Source organism: Seriola lalandi, unplaced genomic scaffold (genome assembly GCF_002814215.2).
Source record: "Seriola lalandi dorsalis isolate HSWRI2012SDOR001 ecotype SW California unplaced genomic scaffold, Sedor1 jcf7180002054864, whole genome shotgun sequence".
NCBI classification, from domain to species: Eukaryota; Metazoa; Chordata; class Actinopteri; order Carangiformes; family Carangidae; genus Seriola; species Seriola lalandi.
Genome location: NW_019525417.1, coordinates 1,176,128 through 1,197,835, shown reverse-complemented (window position 1 = coordinate 1,197,835; position 21,708 = coordinate 1,176,128). Strand labels below are relative to the sequence as shown.

Below are 21,708 nucleotides of genomic sequence, written 5' to 3'. Positions count from 1 at the left end.
GGGGGGGGGTTGCTGCAGGGGTTTGCTGCAGATTTTATTAGCGAGGCTTGGGAGAGAATTAAATTCTTTGCAACAAAGGACATTTTTCATGGCAAATACTGTTACATCACTGAAACTGTGTTTTTGGCATAGACTGTAAATAAAGATAGACGTAGCCTCCGTCGTGACATCAACCATAAGTTTTCTGAAGGGTGGTTTTGATGCTCAGCGTGGGCTGCTTCGCCATCGCCGTCTTCGCAGTACCTCACTTGTGGCTGATTGAGAAATGGTGGGGCATGTGGAGCAAAGACTTTGGTGAATGTGGGTTTGTGGCAAGCATACGCTCACCCACTCATCACTCAAAGCGGCACGCCCTCAATTACGCATGACTTTAAGCCTTCATTAAATTATACGGGTGAGTTATAGAAAAATTCACCCCCCGTACAGTTGTCATGAAGGAGGAAATTAGAGAGACCAAAAACGTTTTTTGTACCAGGCTGTAAACATGTTTCTTTCTGCAGTAAATTTGGACATTGTAACATGAAAGTCTATGGGGACTGACTTCCGGGGATTGGCTTTTGGGGCCAGTCTCAAGTGGCCATTTGAGGGACCGCAGTTTTTGGCACTTTGGTGTTGGCTTCATGATTCAGCCCTGGAGGTTGATGCTTGCCTTTTGGTGTCTCAAGTCTGCGTGGGCTGAGCGCTTTAAAGTACATGATGCTACAATAAATAACATCTAACTAACTACCACTGCAACACCTGCTGCTATAAGCAGGTGGTGTGCTGTATATGTACAGTACAGGCCTGATTGGCACATTAGATCTGTAAATGTTCTGCTTATATAACAGGTGTGCTAAATATAGTGTTATAGACTATGATGAGCCTCATGTTTAACTTTATAGCAGGTATTTTAACTCTGGAGTTTTCATGGGTCCCATGACTTTTTTTTTACCCACTCCTCCTGGGACCTTCTCATTTACAAATTAAGAAAGCATACAACCTGTTCTTGGATCACTTGATAAATCTACATAAACACTATCTCACACACACAAAGCTCTCCCTGAGCGGACGCCTAAGCAGCTGCTGGTTGGGGCTCTTCGGGATCATCGCTTACATTATCAAACTCCACCGTGGAGTTTTTCAGGTGTCCTTGGAAAAGTGTGTGTCAAGAGCGATGGATCCAGGTGGAGGAAGACAGGAGGGATCTCCCAGCTCACTGCTGCCGCTTTGTAGCTCCACCAAGACGGCAAATTGACAGCTGTTTCACTGCTTGAGAGGCCTGCTTTGAAATTTCTATTTTCCTTCTCTCTGTTGAACGACAGTGAAATGACTCATGAAGAACAGTGGATGATGCAGACATGTTAGTGCAATGATCTGACCGATAAATTAGGGTTGTTCTGCTGTGTGGTCTTGGTGTCTACCATGTCTGTTGAAATGGGCCTGGGCATGAAAGTCAGTGGACTAATGCCTTTATACTGTAGTGGCCTGTAAAATGCAAGTATACTAATATTTAATATTGAGTGTTTCTGTCACATGGTAACATACTGTATTTGACAATGAGAGCTGTTAAAATCCTGTCACGACAAAAATAGAAATACTATGTTTTTACTTGTAAGCATCCAACAGGATTATGTTGCAACAAATAACATTTTTATTACATTTTTATTTCTAATACTGCCCCATGGCTAACTGGCTAACTGCCTCTGACTGACAACACAAGAACAATGCTGCTCCTAATTTATATGTCATTTACATGAGGGTGCTGCCTGAAATGCTCAGCTTCAGCCTCTGTCTTTTAGAATGATATCATGTATGTAGCTGTTGTGCATAATTAGGATTCTTTTATAGGTTTCTCATTGCGAAATAAGAGTTTTGAACCAATCATGAAATAGTCACTGGTTGCTGGCTACATTGATCAGCTTGCAGTGAAGTGCTGTGTCTCAATTAGCATAGTTCCATACTAACATTTGCTGTTTTGAGTGCATAAGTCCGTATGTATGGCAACACGTATGGCAGTGCCATCTTGGGTATGTAGCAGATGGGGAAGGACCCACCAACATATTCTCAATCTTAACTTTCAAACCTAATTACTATGTCGCATGACACAGGAGCACACATGGGACAGTAAAACCTTCATTTTCAAGTCAAGTGATTAAAGCAGCCGGCAGGTGGGCAACAATCATGGTCACGTTAAGGATCGTCATTTCCGGTGAGTGCACAACTGCAGTGTTTGATTTGGGATAACACTACCATGCTGAAATGCACTGTGCCAGTGAGTGTACCGTATGTGTGTACTCCGTGAGTGTACTGACTCAAGTACCCGATTTGAGACACAGCAAATGTGTGCCCCAAAAAGTAGCGAGATTTGTCACTAGTTTTTTAAAGTTGCCAAACCTAGCAAGACAGTCACTCAGCTGGTGACACTGTTGAGATCTGAGATCACGCCACATGGCAAAACCACTACAAAAAAGTACAACAAGGCTGGAAACACAAGCACCTGATGATCGAACGGGATGTAAACAAGGCTGCTGGTTACTCAAACTTGGCAAAGGGTGAAACCATTACAGTTACTGTCCATTATAAAACATCCATCACAGTTTACAAACCAACTTCCTGGTTCAAACATCAACAATGAGGGATTGTCAGAGACATTTTGACAGTGCTCACTTTCAGTTTTACCTGCAGAATAAATAACTTAAATCAAGTCTGACATACATTCACATACACATTCATTCCTCTTTAATATGAACCTGTATAAAACGTCCGCCAGCCACCGTGCAGGCCTCAGGGTGCCCTCCGATTTGGTGTAAAACACTAATCCTCCTCATTTATCCAGACCTGATAAATATGTGTACTTTTTTTACGAAGCCGTACGCTGGGGGTCCAGTGAAGCCTCCATCTGAGACCAGCACAGACCTGACCAGGTACCCGAAAGGGTCAAGAGGGCGAGTGGGGTTGTTCCAGAGAAACATGTGTCTGAGGATGAATGAGTCTCTGTTCCCACTGACCTTAGTGGCAAGCCTGTGGCTTGATGTGCTTCCACACACTAAGAGCACAAATGTCGAAAGATGGAGAAATGAGCCTGTGCAAACACACTCAGTCTGCACATACAAAAAAGAAAATATATTTCCATGTGTCTGTGCCTCATGACCTTGTCGGCTCACCAGAGCTCATTATAGAGGAAAGCAACGGTGGAATCGGTGGCAATGAAAAAGCAGACAAGACCCTCGGATTGTTGGAGCCAACATGAAAGCGCTCAGCTATCAGGGAGAGAAGTCAGGCGAAAGGGTGCTGGTGGTGGGGGCAGTGTAAGAACGAACGAACGAGCTGTCCACGAACTGGAATATGAAGTGTACTGGTTTGCATAATTTAAGGTTAATGAGGAAACAACAGCAGATAAAATCTCCCTCATTTTATCCCGGGTGGCTTTGCTCTATCGGGGCGCTTTTCATTAAAAAGGCATCAGATGCAGTGCTTTAATGATCTGTGAATTCATCAAAGTTTCACCTCATTTTACATTACATCACGTTCGTGGAAGTGAGAGCGTGTTTCCTTTTCAAAGAGATGCTCAGACCTATTTAGCTGCGGTGGATCAGTGGAGCAAGCACGCTGGAGCTTCTCCATCCCTTTCCAACCAGTCTTTTAACTCTGCCATCCACTAATGCTCACATACTGTAAGATCAGATACATATTAACACAGACAGGTTTCCACTACTATGTTGATCTGCAATACATGAAGTAGTAGTCATTAATACGACTACAGTGCAACTGATCACACAGACAAATGACAGTATGAAATGCATCATATGCGTTACATTAAACGTACCGAATAGGAAACACATTTGTGTGTGTGTGTGTGCGTGTGTGTGTGTGCGTATATGAATGATTTTGTGTGAAAAATACACAAAACCTTGACTCTTAATGAGTGTTTTGTACGCAGAGGCAACCTTTAGCCCTCTCTCTCTCTCAGTTATCGTTACAAAGGTAATTCGAGGGACAATGAGGGACAATGCCCCACCCCACCCACCCACCTACCTTCATGTGCCTAATCACACCTCTATTTGCATGGACAGCCCTGAGAATCAGCCTCAATAACACTGTGCTGCTTTGAAAGATGAGTTTTTAATCTGGGAAAGGAGATGAGTTTCTGACCCGCACCTGTTTGTTTCCGTAGTTTCTTTCCCCGTCGTACAGAAGTGACCTGCGGGTAAATTTGCAGAGGCAGGATAGCTGCTCGGTTCCCTAAGTACTGTCATTGTGCATTCATTAATATCCCCATATCTGACATGGCAGGGAAAATGGTTCTTGGCGAAAAAGGGCACTTGTCGTGGTGGGTGAGACTCCCTAACAGGCAATCAGATGAGCTGACAGCGAGTGTCAGCCACTGTGTGTGTGTGTGTGTGTGTGTGTCTGTGTGTGTTTGTGTGTGTGCAGGCAACAGAGAAGGCTGCAGTCTTTGGGAGAGGTGTGGGTATTTATTCTTCTCCCATTGCCCTCTATTGACCCATGTAATGGAGAATTGTACAAGGGGAAGTGTTTGAAATATCCTTTGGATGTAGGTAATGTGTTCATCTAGGGGAGTGGACCCGGCTTTCAACCCTATACGATCTGTCTCTTTCTCTCACACACACATTAGCATATGGATGAATACGGTAATATACTGTGACATGCAGCATCCATATACTTACACTGTTGTTCTTAAGTTTATTTAAGCTATTGAGCAAACTATTCCAATAAGATGTTATGGTACAAATGCAGAAAATTCATGTGTGACTCAGGTTTGATTTTCTCAGTATGAAACTAGTAAAATGTGCTGCAGATACCTTCAGTTTTGAAGGAAAGATGAGAGGTTGTCGAATTCAACTTGTGTCAAATAGAGTATAATTCACCACTGCACAGTGTTGCTGGTGGCTCAGGAGGTAGAGCGGGTCAGCTCCTTCAGGCTGCACGTTGAAGTGTCCTTGGGCAAGATACTGAACCCCAAATTGCCCGATGGCAGTTCCATCAGTGTATGAGTGTGTGTATGGGTGTGATGTACGAATGTGAGCAAAGAGGTGAATATGGAATGTACTGTAAAGCGCTTTGAGTGGTCAGTGTGACTAGAAAAGCGCTATACAAGTGCAAGTCCACTTACCGTTTGTTTACACTCATGGATCTACACGTTTAACTGTTCTTCCAAGTGTTTTTGGTCCAGGAACTGTGATGATCCACCATCAATGTGTCCATTAGCAAGGCATTTCATCCCCAGCATAGCATTAACTCTGCAGAGGGTGGAAGCCTCCGCTAATGAATGTGTGCTACAGCGCAAACACACTGAGCCTGTGTGCGCAGCAAAACCACAGCAGGTAAACAAAGGTAAGACAGAGTTTACAATTAGAGATTGTGCTGTCTACCGTATTCAGCCCATGCAAATTGCTGCCATATGATTTGAATACTCCAGGCCAAGATGCGTTAAGCTGGCACCAGTTTAACTTTTCGTGGAAAAGCAATTCACTTGCAACCCTGAATACAAACAAACCTCAAGCATATTTCACTACACAAACAGCTCATCACACCGTCCCACTGAGGATAAACACACACACACACACACACACACACACACACAGACTCGAATATGCACAGATTTGCTGTTCATGTGGGTATTTTGACACACATCCACTGAACACAAGTAAAAATAAACACAAACACACCAATCCTGATTACCCACAGCTCCTGCATCAAAACAAGATCCTCAACGAGGCAGATCTGAGCGTGCACGCTAAACTTCATCACCTTGTTTACTGTGTCTGTTTATATCGCTGGATGTGTGAAGGCGCTTCAGTGCAGCAGCAGCCTTCATCTTGCCATTACTGCTCCGCTTTATATTGTTGCCAAAATCACAGGTGACAGGCCACTTTTCCCAGGTGCTCGACACAAACCCTCCTCTCAGCGCGCGCTGCAGGCAGAGCCATTTGACGGCGATAGCACCCGACACACACAGGTTTCATATATTCAGTCTGAGTATGAGACGGCAGAGGGAGAAAAGAAGGCAGTGAAAAGCTACCGTTATCGCTATTAACTGTCAAAGTCACCTTCACCCCGAGGCACAGCCCGCGCTGAACACACACGAAACAAACGCACACACACACACACACACACACATTCATAGGCTGCAAGTAGCTGTTGTTGGGAGTGAGTGTATGTTATTTTGAAAAACTGAGATCAAAACCAGGCCAACACACCTCACTGTTCACCAAACACACCTTCAGCCATCTGAAAAAAAAAAGATTAAGTGTGAACCATGTAGGAAATAAAAAAAAAAAACTCACAAAGAACAAAAAGTGTCTGTGAATTTCTGCACTGCATTGTCATCGCTGTGCCATATTTCCAGGACCTCAGGATCGCACCTCATCTTTATTTTTGCTCAGCAGACGGCCTGAAAGTGTGGCAATGGAGTGTCTGAGGGTGTCACCCGAACACCTGCCGAGCGCTCCACCAGGATAACTTGGGAGCCTAATTATCAAGCAATTTGAAACAGCATTCTGTTGCCTCTTCCGCCGTTTTAATTAGAGGTCACACTAAATGAGCTTTTAACTACTGTCATTCCAGGAGTGGAATCTTTTTTTCACCGAAGGCTGCTTTGTAGAAGACAGCGCCACGGGCAGCTCGCCAAAAGCAACAACAAAGAAAAGATTATCACGCAAATGGAAACTAAGGAATATTTAAAAAAAAAAAAAAAAGTGTTGCATGTATTTATCTCTTTCTTTCAATTGGCTCTGTTGCCGTTACTAAGGGAAGAGGCAGGTAGGAAGCAAGAAGGGAAGGTATGAAAGGAAGGAAGGGAGCAGCAATAAGGCACAGTGAGGTGTCATGAGGATGTGACAGATAAAAACCGGAGGAAGGAAGGGAGCAGGATGGCAGAATGAAAGGAAAACATCCTGAATAACAAAAAGGCAGATGAAGGAATGAATGGATGTCTGAATGGAAAGGCAGAAAGAGCAGAGGCATGGCAGGAGGGGAGGGAAGGAGGGAAAGGAAACGCGCCTCTGTTAGCAGTTGCTTTTTCTGATTGAAAAAGGGTCGTTACCTGCTTCCTCTACGGAGAGAGTAAAAAAGTGCGGAGACTGAGAAATGAGGCCGAACAGAGGGAAGGGATGAGAGAAATGAGGGACAGCTGAGAACAGTAAATGCATGAAGGAAGCATGAGCAGAGGAGTGATAAAAGGAAGTGTGGAGAGATGGAAGTGAGGAAGTCCGTAAAGTAGGGAAATGGTAAGAAGGTAAAAACCACAGGAAGGAGAGCAAGAGTGAGGGCCTGACAGGAAAAATGAAACATAAAGGAGGAAGGATGATGCACAGTTGTTGTTGTTGTCTTTCGGCTACAGTCGATCACCATGGGGATATTTTATTTGGCTCAGGTTTTATGCTGTAATGCCCTTCCTGGCGCAAGAAGGATGATGCATTAGTGAACATCCTAAATTTAAACAATGGAAGTATGATGGAGAGATGGGATGAACAGAAGCAGGATGAGGTTTAGGAAAAGGACAAAAGAAGGATAAATGAAGCCAAGAAAGAGAGAGAAAAAGAAAGGATAGATGAACAAAAAAGGAGTAGATTAAAGCAAGACAAAATGTGCAAAAGGGACAGAAGAGATAAAAAGTAGCAAATAAGAGAAGAAAGAGAAGGAAGACTGAAAGAAGGAAAAGAAAAGCACTAAGGGAGAGATGGGAGGAGGGCGACGATGGAAGAGAGAAAACAGCTCTACTGATAGAAGGATAGATTGATGCAGACAAGACAAACGGAGGTCTGACTGATGGACAGTAAAGCATGATGGGAAGGCTAACAGCTCTCCTGAAAACACCCCAAAAATTCTTTTAGACCAAACTTATGTGGTCAAACTTTGCACTTGAAACTAAAAGAGACCCTCAGATTTTATTGATTGTGAGAGCAGCGGAGTCGGAGGCTGACAACAAGAGATTGTCATGGAAAGAGGAAGATTCAGGAGGCGTGTTTGCTTATTGCAACTTTTTAAATCTGCCTCCACTTCGCTCAATTTCTGGAGACAGCCAAGGTAATTCAAATCGATTCTAAGTCCTTCAATTACAGACACACTGACAACAGTTTGGAGAGAGGGAAATGGATTTTTCATGCTCATCTGCGAGCCAAGGCCAAAGCTGAGGACCGCAACAGCAGCGCGGTAACAAAGCACAGCGCTCTGGCAGCCTTGGCTCCTCCTTCACTCTTGACGTTTTTACTCTCTCCCACCGTGTTGCTTTTCCTCCTTAACATCTGTCGACAACTATTTTCTATGATTTCAGGCTGGTGGTATGACAATAACGGCGGTGGACAGGAGAAGCTGGATCCGCTCTCTCCTTTTAGATTTCTGTGAATGAGAGGAACAAAACAAACACGCTTCCTTTCCGTGTTTGTTCGATCCCTTGGGGGAGGAATATGTTTGCTGTCTTTATATTAGAACCTCTGCATGAGCACATGTTCATACTGTACACAAGGATAGACACTGCACTCACACACACACACACACAAACTCTCGTGGCCCTTATCAGTCCGCCGACTGCTCGACAGATGCACAGGCAGAAAATTGTAAATATTGAGCAACTCCTTGTCCCTGAAAGATGAAGTACAATAGCCACAGGCAATTCATGCCGCTATTGCTTTTTTTTATGAACTAATATGTTCATAGTTGTTGCTTCCAAATTACTCAATAAATATCCAATACTTCCTGAGAGATGGCCTTGACCCTGTTGTCTGAAAGAATGCTTTTCACCAGCAGCGGCTCTCCCAACACACTTAAACACTGAAGGCAGCTTCATAAAGTGGCAATTACCGTTTTGACATCAATTCAGAAGCACATAAAAAACCTGCCGTGTTTTTTTGCGAAAGCAAAATGGACAATTACAGAGACAAACAAAGTGAAGCACCAAGGGTGAAAAGGAAAAGTCCCCCGCCATAGTAATTCAGCTTAATTAAAGGAGCAGCTCGCCCCAAAGGGTCGTTTAAAACAGCACTCCCTTTCTCTCACCTCCAGAGGTATTAGCTGAGTTAAAAGCAGCGGGCCACATGATAGGAGTCTTCAGGCTGACCTCCAAAGCTTCTTTCCCCCTCATCTATATTTATATGAAGAAGCGACACTAATTTTGCCCAGTAAATCAGTGTGCACATTTTATTGTGACCTCCAGCTTGACACTGAATTAAACAATATCAGGGCCCGAGAAGCCCGCTTTAACAAGCCTTAAATTCCTCCGTCCAATCCATCAGCGGGGATATTTCTGACACACGGAGGGAAGAGCATGAAATAAGGCAATTATTGAACCCTTCAGCCCATTTCTACGGCTTGGCTGGCTGGCACGCTGCAGCACAGAGACACAGACCTCTGAATTTGTGTCTGGAGATGACTCTTGCCGATAGGGACGCTGGAAATTAATATGTTACAAATAAATTATAGTAGTTAGCAAACAATTTCACTTGGCAGCTCTTTCTCTACTTCATGTCAAGGTTGGCAGCAGCATGTCACTTCTAGCTATATGACAAACAAGCACATGTAGCAACCGCAGCAATCAGCAGATGGCGTGTCTGGAGTCCCCTTGACTTTGTCCAACAGAAAAACAAGTCACCAGCGTTTGAGAGACGAGACTCGGTTTTCTCTGAGTGTTCCTCTCTGGTGCTCACAGGAGGGGAGGAAAAAAACCCTGCTATGCGTGTGTGTCTTTCATGGAGGTGGCAGTGGATCCTGTGTGTCTGGGCGTGCTCTCAGATTGCCTGACAGATAATCCATCACACAGTCAGTGTGTCTGACAGGAAGAGGTCTCAGTCAACTCTTTGTCTCTGTGTGCGGCTTCGTATAGGGCCTATGAAGGACAGTCGCTCCTCTCAAGTCTCCCTTGGGACGACAAACACTTGAGTTTCATTTGAATACTGAAGGTGGGTGATTTGAGGAGTTCGAGTCTGTGAGTGAACCGGTCAGCAGACGAAGAGCAAATCACTGAGGGAAACAGTGTGAACAATATAATATGCTGTGTGGTATACTTCTGAATTTTGTGTATACCTGAACGAGTTCTCTGAGCTCTTGTTTTTACACTACTGCAGATTAATCCAAATCAATGTATTAATTAATACAATGCATTGAAAAATTGTGTCACTTTGTTCTTGCGTCACCTTCGAGTAAAAAGTTCTTAAGCCACCAAGAACTGGATGTTGACATCAGGTGTTTAACTGAATGTCATTTTGCAGATCAAAAGCCAGCCATCCATAACGTAGTGATGTGTGTAAGTGTTAAGTAATGAGGGTGAGTGTATGTATTAATGATGATCTCTCTTAAGTTTAAGTTTCCCTTTGGTCGAGTTGAGCTGCTGCGATTAGTCGAATAATTGATCAGTCGACAGGAAATCAGAAATCGTTTAGCATTTGATGTTTGCAGCTTCTCAGGTGAGAATTTGCTGCTCTGTTGTAAAATAAAAGTCTGTTACAACAATCCTTGTGTTTTACTTACATTTTCAAACCTACTGTATAATTTTAACAAACTGAATATCATTGTATATTGGACATCTCACATTTTTCTCTGGGAAAATGTGACATTTTTTTATTGTTTTCTGATGATTTATAGATTAAACACTTAATTGAGAAAAAAACGGTCAACTCATCAAATATGAAAATAATGGTTAGCTGCAGCTGTACAGAATTATCCACCAATGGTTGCAGTTTCGTAAATGTTCTTTTTAGTTAGCAACCACGACGTGTAACTGATTCTGTAACTGATTAGACTGTTTAGTCACAATATCTTTATACATCACCTTAGTCTGGGAGGAGGAAATTATTATAACATAATGTTATTGTTATTTTCCTAGTTTTCTCATAATTTATCAACAAAACAATTAACTGAAAAACAAACATTATAATTGTTAGTTGCAGCCTTAGTTTGAAACTAAAATCGGACTATGCTATCTTCAACCAAACATAAGTTCTCATTAGTTCTCGGAGTAATGTTGACAAAGATGACATGAATTACTTGGAATAAGCACTTACTGTATATTCAAAGTTTACCTCATGGCTGGACTGTGTTTTCTTTTGCTCAGGTAGTCAACAGTCTGGGCTCAAAGGCACACAACTATACAAACTGTTGAGGGTCTGCTTTTCCCCGCTGACGTTACATTTATTCTGCAAATTTACTCTCTCCAGTGTTGAATGTTTATTTCCATCTGTCTTTTCCTCCAAGAAACTAATGTGATCAAATAAACACAAAACTTGTCTTGAAATGTTTCCTTTTAATCTCTCAAATTATATACACAGTTTTTTCACTGTAACCAAGATATCCTGTCAATATACATTCATTACAATAAAAAAAGTAATATTATATATTTTTTTATTTTGTCCCCTCAACACCGCTGTATGAAACTATTGTTACTATTGGACTGCAAGAGTTGGCAAGACAGTTTACAAATCCCTTTAGCCTTCATGAAATAGGCACAGATTGATGCAGTTAACACTGTATATCATAGAGTGAAGTAGCACTTTACAAATAAGACATGATGTACATAATTCACAGCATGGGTACTTCATCCATCTCATGTGACACAGATAAGGCCTTGGATCGATTAGTAGACATGAACCAACTTGGACAGTAAAGTAAAAAAAAAAAAAAAAAGCAAACAAACCAAAACAGGTATATGTGAGCTGCCATTCATTTCAGCTAAGTGCCATCAAATGATTTCATAACTCATCAACAGTCGAACTCTACCTTTGAAGTGCCTTATGGCAAGACTGGAGGTGAAAGTGGATAAATCCTCTCTTAATTCATATTCTGTACAAATGGCATAATATGCAGAGAGAAAGCCACGTCCTTCACCTTGGAATGGAATGCACAAAGTGTTGGGCCCTGTCTAATCTCTGAAAGAGGCCACTAGAGCTTTATGATTAGATGACTGGATTATTTTCACTTCCATTATGTAAAATAGTAATGAACATGAACATCAGAGTGATTTATCCCAATTGAAACACATGTAATTGAGAAAGAATTATGAATGAAGCAGCTGATCTGCACTGCGCACGCACGCGCACACACACACACACACACACACACACACACACACACACACACACACACACACACACACACACACACACACACACACACACACACACACACAGATGAGTGTAAAAGTTGAATTATATAAGGCGTTGAGGTGATAGACCACCTCAAAACCTGTGGTATGGATATTTTGTTGGCAAAGAATTCATGATTTGGACACTAGTGCCATGAGAGCAAAGGCTTGAAGTTGTGGAGGTCTGAATGTGCGACGGAGATGACGGTCTGAGGCAGTAATGAATGTTAATGATGGGTGGACGGGTGAAGAGTGTAGTGAGGTTACACTGTGGGTTTTCTATTTCTTGATGGCGGCCACCGCTTTCTTGGCGGCATCATCCAGGTTTTCTGCTGCTGTGATGGGCAGGCCGCTCTCCGTCAGGATCCTCTTGGCCTCGTGGACGTTGGTGCCTAACAGACAGAGGAGAACGCTGTTACAACAGGTAACAACAGAAATGACAAAAAACTGGCTTAACAAGGTTGAACCTGATCCCCCATCTGCACCGATGTTAAAAACCACGCTGTGTGAAAGACGAAGAGCTCCTTCGGAGGAATCACTCCACACTCATGACAGATGGATGGAGTTATGGGTGAGTGGTGGCAAATTCAACTGCTCGTCCAAACGCAGCTTTGTCTGTGAACTACATCAGCGAGGCAAAAGGGCAATTTGTGAGCAGTGTTTATGTGTGTGTGTGTGTGTGTGTGTGTGTGTGTGTGTGTGTGTGTGTGTGTGCTCCCCTGGCTGCACAGAGGTCAGGGGTAGCAGGTGCTGGATGGTATGGAGGTGCCCATGGCCCGATAGGCCCGCAACCAAGCAGAGAGAGAGAGACAGAGAGACAGAGAGAGAGAGAGAGAGAGAGAGAGAGAGAGAGAGAGAGAGAGAGAGAGAGAGACCAGCAGACACTATGCACAACCCTGAGGCTCTACAAAGTGAACTGGCTGCCTCCCAGCGCTGCACACTGCGCAGCCAAACACAAGCCTGACAAGCCTGTCACAACACAGGGCAGGGGGCGCCGCACTGGACGGAAGGACACACGGAGCGAGGGGAGAGTGAATGAGAAGGAAGAGAGACAGCAACAGAGCAAAAGGTCAAATGAAGTAGGATTGTCTCCTTGCTGCAGCAAAGAAACAGCTAAAACCAGCGTTTGTGGCATTTACTGATTTCACACACGAATATGGACTAAAAGAAAAAGCCATTTACAGAATCTGTCTGATCTGGTATCAGAAATCCTTCTCTCTGTTGGGTGTGAGGACTTTCATTTGTTTTTATTTTTTCATTCTTTTTAAAGTTTTTACCATATGCCAAGTGTAAAACTGAAACCACTTTTCTTTTCAAATGTCGTAGAAAAATCCAGTAAAAAAAGACAAACAAACTATAATCTACTTCGAAATGAGTCGATCAACACAAATTTAACTGGAAACATTTTACATTTTATGATTTTTTAAAGCAAAAATCACTGGTTCACACAGATTTCTGGTTTCTGAAGTGTTGGCTGAACCAAACAATACAACTGAAAAAGTCACCACAGGTTCTGGAAACTTGTGACAGGCACTTTTTCACAATGTCTAGACATTTTCTGTAACTAATCAACTGATTTATCAAAAATGAAAATTAGCATTACTGTATGTATGTACTTAAAAATATATAATGTGATGCCACACTCACTCTGATCAAATGTGTTAAATGTTTGGAGGTGTGAATGTGAGTGTGCGTGTGTGTGTGTGTGTGTGTGTCAGTGCTTAGACACTTACAAGTTGACCTTAGCTCTTCTCGCTGGCGTGTAATTAAGCCTGCGTGATATGTGAATTCTCCGGAGGCCAGGCCACCCTGATCAATAGACCCTTCATGAGGAATTCTATTACCAGCGCCACTTAACGCCTAATATTTCATCTCTTTTGTCCAGCCAGATAATAAGTCATTCCAAACACATTTCTGCAGGCTCACACTCCAAACAATCAATTCTGCAATGTAATTAATTAGAATAAGAGCAGGAAGAGACCTTCCTCTGGCACATAGACTGTGGATAGTGTGTCTGTAGTCATTTTCTCATTAGATACCATAGAATATTTTGTGTGTGTGTGTGTGTGTATGTGTGTGTGTGTGTCCATACACAAATTTATAGTCTCAACTGACAATGGTGTTGCTCAAAGTGAGGAGACAGGGACGGTACTATATGCGTTACATTATACAGGCTGACCTATGAACTTCATTGGGATTTACAGATCCATATTATCATACTGACAAGTTTGTCTGTCGGATGATTACAACAAAGTTGCGACACAACAAACCTGACACAGATGAAACTCTGGGAGAGGCAGCCACATGTGACCACAGCAAATACATAATGCAAGAGATATTCTCAAAAGACAAATATGCCTATGGAAAGTGTATATAGCTCTGACACAAAATAAACAACACATGCAGTTTGGCTATTTTTTCATTCCATAAATATTCATGAGCAGGTATTGTGTGTGCGGCTCTGTTTATACATTGCTGCATCTGTGGTACCTGTGTTATCCATGTAATGTGTGGGGAGGGAATCACACATCTGTGGGAGTGCAAAAGAAGAGACATGCATTTATGTGGATCTCTTTCTGCTTATGGTCAAGTGTGTGTGTGTGTGTGTGTGTGTGTGTGTGTGTGTGTGTGTGTGTGTGTGTGAGTGAGCTGACTGCAGTTCCACTGTGAGCGGTAGGGAGCACTAATAGCTCACAGCAGCACGAGTGCGGACAGAGCCCAGCTGGATACAACACCACCAGGTGTGTGTGAATGTGTGTGTGTGTGTGTGTGTTAGTGTGTGTGGAGTATGCTAAGTATATGTGTGTGTTCACCTGCAGCCACTAGGTGCTGCCAGAGACCTACTCACAGCCTGGATAGGGGCATACGGTATAAAGTACAAGGCATGCACACATGAAAGGCACACACACCAACAGAACTTTTATTTTGAAGAGAAATTCCATATGATTAACTTTAAAAAGTGGCATTAAAAAGGTGTAAACATAACATTTTCAGATTTTTACTGTTCCATAGCACAAACTGATCACATCTCCAGGGCTGGATGTGGTTACTCATCAGTAGCATTGAGCATGTGAAATCTCTGGATTTCATAAGTTGCTGCTCCGATCTTTGTTTTCTAACAAGTGTCTATTGGATTTTCATGTCAGTCCCAGTCCACATCAACACCATTTTCCCACAGCTCTGAAAGCTGTCCAAACTGCTGAACGACGGATCAACTGACCGGCCTTATAAGACAGCTCAGCGACAAGGCTTTAAACACACTGTTCCAGCCAGAACAACAAAGGACCAAGCAGCGCTCAGTATTTTGCCTTGTGATATATTGCCACTTCACAACACATTTCCTGTTGGATCTCTGCTCTAATTAGCAAGCGTACTTGTGACTATTGTGAAAATGTCACTTTAATGTGAGTCAATTGCAGGCCACCATATTTCAGCAGGATAATAAGGCTTGGGGCGGTGCCAAACAGTTGTGCTGGAGGGATTCTGTTGATGCTGCAGTTCCTAAAATTGTGACTAATTCTGCCTGCACACGCTCTGTTTACTGAAGATAAGATCTGATGAGATAAGACCCACAGAGTGACTATAGTTCTAATCGTTCCCTATAAGAAAGGGTGTGTTCTGCTACTGTAGAAGGTAAAGATCTGAAACGAAAGGATGTAAAAGCTTGATAATGTATCTACAGCTGTTTATACATTAGTTCGGTGCAGTGTCAGGTCGATGGGTTCGCCCTGAACCTTGTTTTCTTGCATCAATTAAAGTGACGTGTAATTTTCAAAAGAAGAAATTAAACCATCTTCCTTCTGCAGATAAAAAGCTGAATTTAAAAACAATAAAACACATACTTGCATAATTCGATCCACTATTTTCTTACTTTAGTTTTTCTAATATGATCAGCAGCTAAAGGTGGCTAATGTTAGCTAATGTTAGCAAACTTTATCTTCGCTTTGCTGACATGGAGACTCTTCTCTACTTGTTACATGTATGTTTGAGTATTTACCTCTGGCCTTTTTCACAGCAGACATTTTGACCTGTCACAGGCAGAAAAGCACAGCTGTTACTAATAACATTAACAATGGCTTTGTGCTGTTCAAATGGCCCAGTAAGTTGTGACAGTGTGACAGCGAGCCAGCACGAACAATAATTGAGTCAACATTAATTCAATTATTTACACCTCTGCTTTCCCCACTGTGATGTGTCAAAATTTCTTGTGTGTAAAGGGCCCATTATCCTTGTCACTTCTGGCCACAGTGGCTGGTGCTCCAAAAAAACGTACACAGTCTTGAGTTAAGCACCTGTGCGAGAGTCGAGTATTGGGCACTTTCTAAAGAGCTTAATATTCGTGTCAGTGTAGTGACAAATTGTTTTTTGGCCTTTTTTTTTTTTTTTTTGGTTAGCAGTGCAGTGAGGCAGCTCATGAAGTTACTTAGTAAAGCCAGTTTGAAATAGATGATGGAGAATCCTCATGTATCTCAACCATTTGCTCATGCTTTATGGGAGGCGTTCAGGCTCATTACTGGTACTCTCCTTGTTCTTGATACCAGCGCTGACACCAGATTAATCTGATAGCAGACGTATTAGTGGATATAGAGTGGATGTTTACAGGCAGCTGATATATGTAAAAATAAATATAATTCCAAACAGTCCATAACATCACTTCATATTGAAGAAGACAGATGTTACAGACAAAACCAGTGGTTTGGTGTCTTGCTATCCCTGTTACCTCAAATAATTGGTGTAAAAAAACATTTTCTTTCATCACTGAATGGCACAACACTCGCTCTGACTGTGGTTGTTAGTCCTCACAATAATCAGCATCAAACAGTGAGACTTTTTTCCTTCATAGCCAAAAATGGATCAGCCGTGCTCCTCCCTCCTGCGTCCGGTGTGTTGAACATCAAATGCATCTCATTTTAACGCAGAGCGGGATACTCCTGAACTGTGCAGATGTTTTCTTTCCTTTGATGGGTAAGCCAGTCTATTAACAAGAGTTTTCATGTTTCTTATGTTGTCTAGACTGTTGTTTAAGAGAGACACCCAGTATAGCTAAGTATATTAGATTTAAAGAGCATCACTGACACACCGACAGTTTATAAGATTCATGTAGTTATTTAGTTTTCCATTCGTGTTGACTGTGATAAAGAAACTCCTTGTAGTAACAAATCACATCACTGCTTTCAGAGGGTTCATTCTCTGAGTCATAAACGCTACAGAAACTTGATGTTCTCATCAAAATCTAGAGTCAAATTCAGACCGTGTATGTGTAATTTTATATATCTGTGTGTTTGTGTGTGTGTGGCTGCAGCAGCTATTTAAGCTATAATAACACTGTCAGAGCTGAAGGAGGCATCTCAACCCAACTAAAGGACCTCACGTCTCTTTTTAATTAAATGGGAGAAAAAAATGGCTAGATCTCCTTTTAAGGAGAAAACAGCCCCCACTGGTTGACAGACAGTTGTGAAACGGCTCAGTAAATCAATAGGCCGGGGAACAGAGTTAAGTGAAAGCGGTCACCTTTTTCCGTGGACCCTGAGGGCTATTTAAGGGGGATTTTTCCCTTAGTGGCAGACACAAAACAATACAGTAAGTCCATGTTCACACTGCGGCAAAAGGGGGCAGTACAGTACTTCCTCAGGTATCTCTTCTTCTGATACCTTAGATGAAGTACAAAGGTCTGTACTTCCTGTCTGTGCTGAATCTGTGGCAAGAATTTGCAATGGATGAGGATGAGCGCTAATTCTGAAGCTCATGAGCGCGGCATATTTTAGCTAGGATCGCTATCAGCCCACAGCCAACACTCTCGATGCGAACCCGATCGACTAATTCAACCCTATCAGCATCTAGACCACATGGCCCTTGTCGTCCACATATGGGAATACATAGCTTTCCACCAATGCAATCAGCCCAGGCCTTTGACAAGAGGCTTCCCAATTAAAAGTGTTCCAGTTAATCCATCCTGATCCTGTTGAAGAGCGCTGGGCCGTTCTCACTGGCCTGCGGTCAGCCTAGCAAGCTGAGCTGATTGATTCTGAACCAATCTTCTCCAAAAGACTGCAGCCCAGGATGTAATGACCCACAGCGAAAGCTTGGATTAGGCCCGGGCCAGGAAAACGTGGTCGGACCAACCACCAGCAGTGACCTTCTGGACTCACCCTTTTTGGGAGTCAGGTTGAATTACATGGCGTAGTATGAGAAATGAGAAACTAATTAAGGGTCTGTTTTGGTCGCCAATGTAGTTGCTTGTACAGCGACACATTAAAGCGGCCGTGCTAGCTACAAGCCACAAGGCACATTTCAATGTAGTGCAAGTTCAGCTGTGCGCTCCATCAGCAACAGTGGGATTTGGGTGTAAGTCACACACACACACACACACACACACACACACACACACACACACACACACGTCCTTGTTAAAGCTGCACTTTTGGTTCAGGTGTGAAATTATTTCTGACAAAACACACTGTGAACAAATTTTTTTAAAGAGGAATAGTGAAAACAACATCACACATTCTTAAAGGTGTTGATCACTGTCAAATCATTAGCAGGTGAACGCACTTCTATAAATCTTTGCTGGTGCTGGGTGACAGCTACACAAATAAATAACAGAAGCCCCATACTGCTAACTTGTTTTCAGTTCTTCTTTAATTCTGCACTGACTTTTTACAGCCTTGATACTGAAACTACTGAAAATGTTAGTGTTCCAGTATGCCCATGTTTAATATTTAATATTCACAAATATGTGCACATATTCAATAACCATATGTTGAATATATTAGATTGCACACCGCGCCATTAAGACTTGCTACTCGTGTACTTTATTACATTTTAATTTTCAACCAATCTCACTTTATGCTAAATCCTGATTATGTATTTTTCCTATTATTTTAAAATCTAATGAGTTAACATACAATCTATTTCCTTTGAAATGTATGTCCTATTTTGTGAGAGCGAATACTTCTTGATTTTTTTCGCTATAGTTTTTCAGATAAAAATTCTTCTGAGCATATTTTCATTCAATCGTTTCAATATTTGCATTTATTTATGTTCTGGTATTGTAATGTGGATTTTGGATTTATATGCATTGTGTGATCACCCAGTAGTGAGATCATCAGCCATCTTGTAATCAATATAATATGAAATAGTTATATTGAAAATTTCCCAGTTTACGTCATCACAGTTATCTATATATCTATACAAGGTGGTTCACAGCATCAACTCGAGCTGAGGAAGACCTGTGTATGAGTGTATGTGTTAACAGGACTAGGACGAGGACAAAACCATCAGATATAAATATGACACCTAAACATTTCCGACCCTATTGTGCTCTGAACAGACATGTCCATACTGCACAACAGTACCTCTGTGCACAGTTGTGCTCTGGAAAGAGCTTACACGTCCTGACCTACAAACCATACTACCAGAGTGCATACAGAATACAGTGCGGAGGGCTGACACACGCACACGTGCCCGCACTCTCGCACGTGCACACACACCCTTCTCTATGCTCTGGACACACCACTCAGCAGGATCTTGACAATTAAGCTAACCACCGACTGGCCCCATGCCTCGGGGAGTCACTGCTGGCATCCCACACACACACACGCACACACACACACATAACTCAACAGATTTCATTAGCATATATAGGTGAAAGGTGAGCCAATCAGAGCCGTCTCTGCTGTTTTTCTGGCTAGCGCTAATGACGGGTGCGGCAGAATGTGACACGTATGAGAAATGCATCGCTGTTCATGCTGGAACAATGGGCCACAATGAAGATGGATAGGCTCCAGAGAGAACAGCAGCAATAATACAAAGGCTCTAAAGTTTCAAACAAGGTGGGAAAGAGGTGCCTGCTGTTACACAATTACACAGAAGTGGTAATATACTGGATATATTTTTCACTTCAAAACAGTAGATCAACATGGTGGAAACTGTTTTCTAGTCACGGTTACGGTGATCAACAACATCAAAAAGCTTGAGACAGAATCTTTCCTATACAAATTTTGTTTAAATAATCCGCTTATAGTAATCAAATAGTCAGCTTACAGTGTTCATTCTGAGTCTTTTCACACATGACAACATATGGAACAAAATTTTAACTGTTATAGCCCACTACTGTTGCATACTGCTCTCTTCTAACTCATTTGTACAAGGTTTTTGGACTGACACAGAGTGTAACAACTGGTAACGCCTGTCCCTGTCTGCTCTCCCACCATAAGTTCACTCTGTGTGTGTGTGTGTGTGTGTGTGCTTGCTGTGCGCACTTGCACGCCCTGCGATATCTTCATGGCCGCGGCTCACCGAGTTATTTTACCCTCCTTTCCGCTCCTGCTCTTCTCGTGTTTTGGGACTTTTAAAGTTCATAATTATCGCCTTCTCTCTCTCACGGCAGCAGGTGTGTTACGTGAGTGGATTGTAATGCTTTCACCTTGACCATTCAGATCGATTTGACTCAGAAGTGATCACTATAAGCGGTTTCCACTGTACATTTAAAATTAGACATAACTGGCCACAGTGTATAAAAGGGGCTTCAGCCTCAAGATGTCCATTTCAAAGCAAACAGGCCCTAAAGATGGTGGAGGTGTGAACTTGGTTGCATAGCTTTAAGGCCAGTGTCATTATCCAGCATCATGAAATTCTCATTAAGGTCAAGTGCTTTCGATACAATCTAAATGGAGATCAATGGTCTGTAATTTGGAGAGGGATGATGGACACGCGCGTGTTTTGTGAGTGGGAGTGTCAGCTGGGACCGGCTTACTAAGAGGGTCAGAGAGGCCAACCCTGTATTTCTTTGTGTGTGTGTGCGTTCTGTGAGTGTGTGTGTACGTGCATGAATTGGAGCTGTTTTCATACCTTCAAGCCTGACCACCAGCGGCACCTTGAGCTCCAGCTCTCGACAGGCCTTGGTGATGCCGTTAGCGATGATCGCACAGTTGACGATCCCACCGAAGATGTTGACTAGGATGGCCTCCACCTGCCACAGAGGAGACAAAGGAAGGATTTAACATACTTGTGGCCAAAATGCAAACTCAGTAATGATGAGATGGCTGTATATTATATAACAGATGTTGCCAAATACAAAAGATGCACATCTGTATTGTCCAAAAATGACTATGGTGACTGAACCAAGCTTGTCCAAAGCAAACCACATAGCAGTCAATGGCAATTTTTTTTAATTTGAAAATTTACATCAGTTTTGTGTCCATTATAGCCGTAAACACTCTTTACCACATTAGTGCAAAAGTAACTGTTTCAAGCCTCACCACCAACTTTGTGTACAGTCGGTCATGCACCCAGAGGCTATGCACCCTGAGGCGATACAACAGTGTCGCCAAGGAGGCAGAAGAAAGCGATATATTGTTTAAGTTAAGAGGCCAGCGGCAGGTGAAAGAGGCAACACTGGAACCAAATAATAAAGCAATATTTCAGTAGGAGGTGATGAAGTGACAAACAACAGAAGCTGCACACCTGGCTGGTTTTCAAACCTTCTGATGTAGCTGAGCAATGTATCTTATTTAGCCTTTAAAACTGATTTACATACCATGTGTGGTTAAAAAAAAAAAAAAAAAAAAAAACAAACTTCCTACTAAAAGAATAAAATACAATCAGGTACAAACACAGTGGTCAGCAGATCAAAT

General features: G+C 42.4%; 1 protein-coding gene across 1 annotated transcript in view; it reads right to left on the bottom strand.

Moving 5' to 3' along the window:
• Window positions 1–11,216: 11,216 nt before the first annotated feature.
• Window positions 11,217–21,708, bottom strand: part of suclg2 (succinate-CoA ligase GDP-forming subunit beta) — an 89,214-nt gene continuing 78,722 nt past the window's right edge. Inside the window, exons 10-11 of the mRNA XM_023427961.2 lie at window positions 20,924–21,044; window positions 11,217–12,465 (exon numbers count right to left, since the gene is read on the bottom strand). Of these exons, the coding sequence (XP_023283729.1) occupies window positions 12,353–12,465; window positions 20,924–21,044 (234 nt within the window). The 3' untranslated portion in view covers window positions 11,217–12,352. The remainder of the gene's footprint in view (window positions 12,466–20,923; window positions 21,045–21,708) is intronic.